The sequence below is a fragment of the Balaenoptera acutorostrata genome, chromosome 8, assembly GCF_949987535.1.
Source record: "Balaenoptera acutorostrata chromosome 8, mBalAcu1.1, whole genome shotgun sequence".
NCBI lineage: Eukaryota > Metazoa > Chordata > Mammalia > Artiodactyla > Balaenopteridae > Balaenoptera > Balaenoptera acutorostrata.
Window position 1 is genome coordinate 95,286,787 of NC_080071.1, and position 7,147 is coordinate 95,293,933.

The 7,147-nt window shown below is 44.6% G+C and overlaps 1 protein-coding gene across 1 annotated transcript; it reads right to left on the bottom strand.

The window, feature by feature from the left end:
- Positions 1-1,362: 1,362 nt before the first annotated feature.
- On the bottom strand, positions 1,363-6,790 carry LOC103001365 (myosin-8-like). The gene is made up of 7 exons (XM_057551373.1): positions 6,410-6,790; positions 6,120-6,329; positions 4,064-4,189; positions 3,575-3,754; positions 3,286-3,390; positions 2,630-2,725; positions 1,363-1,620 (listed from the first exon to the last, which is right to left on the bottom strand). The coding sequence occupies exons 1-7, from the start codon at positions 6,788-6,790 to the stop codon at positions 1,471-1,473; spliced, it is 1,248 nt and encodes a 415-aa protein (XP_057407356.1). The 3' UTR covers positions 1,363-1,470.
- Between the last annotated feature and the right edge of the window lie 357 nt (positions 6,791-7,147).

A 7,147-nucleotide genomic window follows, 5' to 3' on the forward strand; every position in this document is an offset into this window, starting at 1 on the left:
CTCTAGTTGCGGCGAGAGGGGGCTACTCTCCCTTGCGGTGCAGAGGCTTCTCATTGCGGTGGCTTCTCTTGTTGCGGAGCACGGGCTCTAGGTGTGAGGGCTTCAGTAGTTGCAGCATGCGGGCTCAGTAGTTGTGGCTTGCGGGCTTTAGAGCACAGGCTTAGTAGTTGTGGTGCATGGGCTTAGTTGCTCCACGGCATGTGGGATCTTCCAGGACCAGGGCTCGAACCCGTGTCCCCTGCATTGGCAGGCAGATTCTCAACCACTGCGCCACCAGGGAAGTCCCCAGAGTGATTCTTTTAAAATGTGTGTTAATATCACTCCTCTGCTCAAAACACTCCAAAGATTTCCCATCTCACTCTGAGTGAAGAAAGAAGTCCTCAGGTGGCCCTGAAGCCCTACATGATCCCTGGGGTCCCAGGTTCCTCTCTTATGCCGTAACTATCTTGCTCATTCTCCTCTAGCCCTGCTGGCCTCCTTCCTGTCCCTGGGACATGCCAAACTGCCCCTGCCTCAGGGCCTTTGCATTTTCTTTTGTTCCCTCTGCCTGGAATACTCTTGCTTCCTTCAGGTCTCAGCTCAAATGTGTTTTTCTTAGAGAGGCCTTGCTTGACTCCTCTCTACAAAGTACTAACTGCCTCCCTCTTACTTTTTTTATTTCTCATGAGCACTTACCTGACACATTACGCAGCTTCTTATTTTTTTTGTAGATCTTTTTACAAAAATTTTATGTTGGAGTGTAGTTGATTAACAATGATGTGTTAGTTACAGGTGTACAGCAGAGTGATTCACTTATACCCATACAAGTATCCATTCTTTTTCAAATTCTTTTCCCGTTTAGGTTATTACAGAATACTGAGCCGAGTTCCCTGTGCTGTACAGTAGGTTCTTGTTGATTGATTATCTATTTTAAATATAGTAGACACAGCTTCTTATTTGTTGACTGCCTTTCTTTCCTTGCAGAATATAAGTTCCCAGAGGGAGGGAACTATGCTTTGTTCACTGCTATTCCCATAGTACTGAGAGCAGTGCCCGGCGCATAGTAGATGCTCAGTAACCACCTGTGGAGTGGGTGCATGAGTGTGTCCTGTCTGAAGGCGTAACCTCAGTGAGTGGTTTCCTTAGTCATTTGTAACAGTCTAGAGAGACTTAATAAAATTAAGTCCAGTAGAAGATAATTGTGTGTGTGTGTGGTGGAGCTGGAGATGGGAAAGGGGATGCTGGGTGGTGAGGCAGGTACAGATATTGAATGTTCCACAAAGCCATATATAATGTTAAAAAAATAATAGCTAGGTGAGAACTGGGTTTGAGAATAAATAATTTTGGAAATAAATGAGTCTGGTTCAGTTTATCAGTTCACTGTAGTTTTTATTTATTCAACATGAAGAGAAAAACATCACAAAGCAAGTGACCCAAAATAGCACATGTTGTGCATTTCTTCAGCCCCTTGGCAGCATCAGGCAGATGTGTTCACTCTGCACTGACTTGTGTGTGAATCTCCCGGCTCTTCACCCGCAGCTTGTTGACCTGGGACTCGGCAATGTCAGCCCGTTCCTCAGCCTCCTCCAGCTCGTGCTGGAGCTTGTGGAATTTGGCAAGATTAGCGTTGGATTGCTCCTCCTAAGAATAAAGTTGTGAGAGTTAGACTTTGTGGTTCTCACTGCACTTGTCACAAACAGGATTATTTCCTCAACTCAGATATTTCCTTCTTACGGTTTGTTTGTCATATCTGATTTCAAATCCAGACAGAACTTGTAACTTCAATTACATTTTTTACTCTAAAGCATGGAAGAAGAAATAGTTTTGAAATGGAAGAGACGAGCTCATTATGTCAAACCCATGTATACGTGAAGTCTATTTACGATGTATGGACTGAGTGGAAAGGAGGAAGAGACCCACGTGCGCTCGCTCACAGAGGTTAGACAGTAAATGTAAGGTCAAATTCTGACTTCGGGAAAATCCCCGTTGAAATGTTTTTGCCATATATTTTGACTCTGGTATACAGAGACGCTGCGGGTGGGGGGATGGGAATAGGAAGAAAGTATGCCCTTTGTTGGTTGCACTTACTACCATTCGTGCCTCTCCCTTTCGTGTTCCCTTTTCTTACCTCTTACCCACCTCTTACATTGTGTCTGGAAGAGTGGGGAACAACCAGGAAAAGTGAAGCTGGAGAATCTTTCAACACATCCTAATTTGCTACAGCGAATGTGCAGGGATAAGTCCCTGCTGATGACAGTGGTAGTGAGGGAAGAAGTCAGCTGGGGTAAAAGATTTCTGTTTGACTTTTGGGAACAATTGATTTTGTGCATTTCTAGAGGGAGAGGAATATTTATCATGGTGTTAGATTTTCTGCTGGATATTCTTTGCAGCTATCAAGTAAGGTGGGTTATTTGGAATTTGCTTTTTTCCCCCCAATCCCTACAAATTGCTTAATAATAAAAATATCTCGTCTTGAGGTCTTATTCTATAATTAGGATTTGGGGGTAAATTCATATTTATATCATCTCTCTTAAAATAAGAATGACATATTCTTACTTGGTCTCTTTCTTTCTCATTAACACATTCTCTTAATATACTTTCTACCCCCAAAGAAGTTTTCTTCTTCCCTCAAGGGCTTAAAGATACTTGCAGCCTCCTCAGCTTGTCTCTTGTATGATTTCACCTTTGCCTGTAATTTATCTACCAGGTCTTGCAGCCTGAGAACATTCTTGCGGTCTTCCTCGGTCTGGAAGTTTGAAAAAAATGGTCTGCATTGAATCCAACAAAATCAACCCACTACAGGTGGTGAAGTAAATCACTTTGATATGATGGCAGGTGGGCCTGGGGTAAATGTGGTCAACTCTGAGGCTTCCTTCATAGTATTAACAGTAGCCACTCTTGTTAAATGTCCACTGTGTGCAGGCACTATATTGGAGAGTTATACACGTCTCTAATCCTTACCTCCCTACTCTGGTGAGTAGATGTTTTTATTCTATTTTACAGGTGATGAATTAAGGTTGAGAGTGTTAGGTAACCTATCCGAGTTTAAAAAGTAAGAGGCCAAAGTAGGACTAACACCAGTTTATCTGTCTTTGAAACCTGTATTCTTTCCTCACTTACACGATTTTCTAAAGGCCTTCCTGATTTTCCTAGCTTAGGAAAGGGTCTGTGATAGGTGATTGTGTCATTTGCCCCTTATGTATATCGAGTTAACATGTAGCTATTTGTGAGTACCACATAGTCACCAGGTTTTCAATTTCCCTTTGTGCAGGAAGTCTGGATATTCTAGAAAGCTCTTCCCCTTACCTGGTAGATGAGTTCCTTTACTCTTCTCTCGTGTTTCCGCAAACCTTTAACAGCCTCAGCATTACGTTTCTGCTCACTTTCAACCTCTCCTTCAAGCTCACATACCTACAATCAAGAAAGATACTTATATAGTCAGTCTTGGGGGATGTTAATTAACTCAGGACCTACTGACGATATTGGGTGGCTGTCCCCAGCCACAGGATAAGGATGGGAGTCAATATACAAGAAGAGAGACGGATCGGGGAGTGCCGTTTTCACTTCCCGGATTCAGAGAGATTGAGAGACCCACCCTGGCCTCCAGCTTCTGGATGTGCTTCTGCTTCTTGCCGCCCTTCAGGGCCAGCTGCTCAGCCTCGTCCAGGCGGTGCTGCAGGTCCTTCACCGTCTGCTCCAGGTTCTTCTTCGTCCGCTCCAGGTGGGCGCTGGTGTCCTGCTCCTTCTCTGTCAGCTCCTCGGCCATCATGGCCGCCTGGTTAAGTTCACAAGAGGCATCAGTGGGCCACCCACCCCTCCTATGCGGGCACACGGAGGGCGCTGTGAGGCTGGCACTAGGCACGCTGATGCTTTCCTCCTTGCCGCAGCCACCGCTGATGCTGCGCGGTTCCCCTCCCGCTTTGCCTCTGCTGAGGCTCCGCCTCCTTCCATCTCTCCGGGAAGCCACCACTGACTGAATGCGGGGGTGCGGAGAGGAAGCCTACTTGCAGGTCCCAAAGGGGCGGCGTAGAAGCCCCTTTCTTATCTCCAGACAGCACCTCTGATAAGAAAGAATGGAGCGCACATCCGTGACGGCCTTCTTGGCCTTCTCCTCTGCATTTTTGGACTCCTGGATAGACTTCTCCACCTCTGCCTGGCATTGGGCTATGTCAGCTTCCAGTTTTTTCTTGGTATTTATCAGGCACGTGTTCTACAAGAAAAATTAGATAAGAGGTTCGGGCTACATTTGGACACTTACAACGATTGGAAGGGAGAGGGTTGGGTGGGGAAAGAAGTCACGCTCGAGAACGTTCCATTTCTTATTTTTCATACAGGTGAAAAAAAATTAAAAAGACTTTCATTTTTGATAGACAGATATCCCAAAACAGGCCCGAGAATTGTACATAAAAGAATTGAGTAAATGATAAATGTGGACATTCAAATATTTGAGGAAGGATAAATTATTTAGTTAAAGGTGCTGGAACAAGGAAATGGTTGACATAACTATGTGAAATGAAAAATAATTCTCATGATCAAAACATTGTACAGGGCTTCCCTGGTGGCGCAGTGGTTGAGAGTCTGCCTGCCAATGCAGGGGACACGGGTTCGAGCCCTGGTCCAGGAAGATCCCACATGCCACGGAGCAACTGGGCCCGTGAGCCACAATTACTGAGCATGCGCGTCTGGAGCCTGTGCTCCGCAACAAGAGAGGCTGCGATGGTGAGAGGCCCGCGCACCGCGATGAAGAGTGGTCCCCACTTGCCACAACTAGAGAAAGCCCTCGCACAGAAACGAAGACCCAACACAGCCATAAATAAATAAATAAAAGAACGTGAATTTCTAAAAAAAAAAAAAAAAACATTGTACAGAGTTGTTAGGATGATGACAAACGAGGAAACATTTGCAATGTGCATTACTGAAAAAATATTTCCTTCCTTAATATGTAAAAAAGACAAATCATTAAGAAAAAAGGGCAAAAGTACAAATAGCTAAGACACTCCAGAAGAAATACAAATAGCCAACAAAGACGACAAAATGTTCCACCTCATTAGTAATCAAAGAAATAAGAATTTTTAAAATGAGGCATTTTCAACCATAAAATCGGTGAAGATTAAAAAAAAATAATAGCTAAGCACTCTCACTTATTTTCCCCATGGGAGTGAAAATTGGGACAACTTTGTTAAAGAACAGTTTACAACATATCATAAATGTCTTTGCTGTTTTGACCATGAATATATACTTCCAGGAATTTACTTACTTTTAGGAATATTAAGGAAATAGTAATCATGGATATATGTGAAAATTTAGTTATGAAGAAGTTAGTCATACAATCTTCTAATCACAAACATTTTTATTGGGAACAGTGTAAAAATATCCAGCCGTACAAGCCTGATTACATAAATGTGCCGTAATACACAACTACAATGGACGGCTTTTCTGCCATGAAAGAACCGTATCCTAGAAAACTATTTTAACATATAGAAATATGTTCACAACACGTTGTTAAATGAAAAAAAGTTGCAAAAGGATTGATCACGTTTACAGAAAATATCATATTTATGTATAGAAATAAGAGCCTAGAATAGGAGATCCCAAAATGCTAACAATATGGTTGGTATTTTTCTAGTTTTTTGGCTAATTCAAAAAATAGTTTTTAAAGCAAGGAATTTTGGGGGAATTTCCTGGCGGTCCAGTGATTAGGGCTTTGTGTTTCCACCGTGCAGGGCGCGGGTTCGATCCCTGGTTGGGGAACTAAGATCCCGTATGCCATGTGGTGTGGTCCAAAAAAATAGAAAATGAAACAAGGAATTCTTTAACTTTCCTAAAAGTAATTATTTCAAAAGACAATCCTAATTTTCTAAGCTTGCAGCTTAAATGTTACTGCCTCTGTGAAGCCTTTTCCAGCCCTTTTATGCAATAATTTGTCATGCCTTGCTCTGATTTCCCCATGATCTTTTATCTTCAGATAAAAGAAAGCTCAGCAATCTGTCCATCTAGAGACCAAGTTATTCCGAGAACTAGGCCTAATGAAAGTTTGTCTTGACCACTAGCCTGGAAGGAGCGGTGGGAACTCCTCTCCGTCAAGCCTGGGTCCTGCCTGCCTCCAGGGTGGACCCAGAGTGGAGTGAGGACGGACACACGGGGGGGGGGGGGTGAAGGAGCTGCACGCGGTCGCTGGCCTCCAGCAGCTCGTGCTCCGCCAGCTTGCGGGTGCGCTCCGTCCGCGCCAGGGCCACCTTCCTCTCCTCCGGCTCCTCCAGCGAGAGGCCATTCCTGCGCTCCACGAGGGCCAGCTGCTCCCTGAGATCCTCGCTGCTCCTCAGGGCGTCATCCAGATGCAGCTGGGAGTCCTTCAAGAGAAACCAGGGGTGAGACCGAAGCCCAGGGCAGGCTGAGGTCCCGCCAGGTCCTCCAGGGGCCGTGCACTCACCTTGAGCTGGCTCTGGACTGAGCACAGGTGTTTCTGGGTCTCTGCCACCTGGCGGTTGGAGTGGCCCAGCTGAATCTCCATCTCACTGAGGTCTCTCTCCATCTTCTTCTTCAGCCTCAGAGCAACATTCCGGCTCCGGATCTCAGCATCCAGCACGCTTTGCATGGCCTTTGCTGCCCGCTGGCTGTTTCTTTTCAGCTGCTCGATTTCTTCTTCCTTCTCAGTGATCTTGCGGTCAAGCTCAGATTTCAGCTGGTTCAACTCTAGCTGGACACGCAAAATCTTGCCCTCTTCATGCTTCAAGGAACCCTGATAAAAGTAAAGGAGTGATTGGGATTGCCGGGGGCAGCCACCTTCTTGAATGAGGTTTTTCATCTCCATTAGGATAAAAAGGGTATTATTAGGCTCATTTTACAAATAAATAGAACAGTACTCAAAAAGGTCAAACAGTTTGCTCCCAACTTGTTACTAGTAATGAAACTAGAACTGAAGCTTTGTTGTTAACAATCTTATGTCTTGAGAAGGACAGAGCATTGTTTTCAATTAGTAAAAATTTTGATTACTGTGTCTTTTTAAATAGTGACCATAAGTCAGGAGCCAACCTCTGCTCAAAAAAGACAGAGAAAGACAGAGGAATTGCTCTCCTGTTATCCTGCATAGTGCAAATTTCCCTATACCCTCTTAAGCATCCGCCCCTCACTGGCCACAGCTGGTGATAGCATCAGGATCCTGCACTCT

Coding starts and splice junctions, on each gene's coding strand:
- LOC103001365 (XM_057551373.1), bottom strand. CDS start 6,790: ATGGAGATGAAAAACCTCATTCAAGAAGGTGGCTGCCCCCGGCAATCC. Junction 4,190..6,119: donor TCCTTCACCCCCCCCCCCCC/GTGTGTCCGTCC, acceptor TTTTTCTTGTAG/AACACGTGCCTGATAAATAC. Junction 1,621..2,629: donor AGAGACAAGCTGAGGAGGCT/GCAAGTATCTTT, acceptor CTTTATTCTTAG/GAGGAGCAATCCAACGCTAA.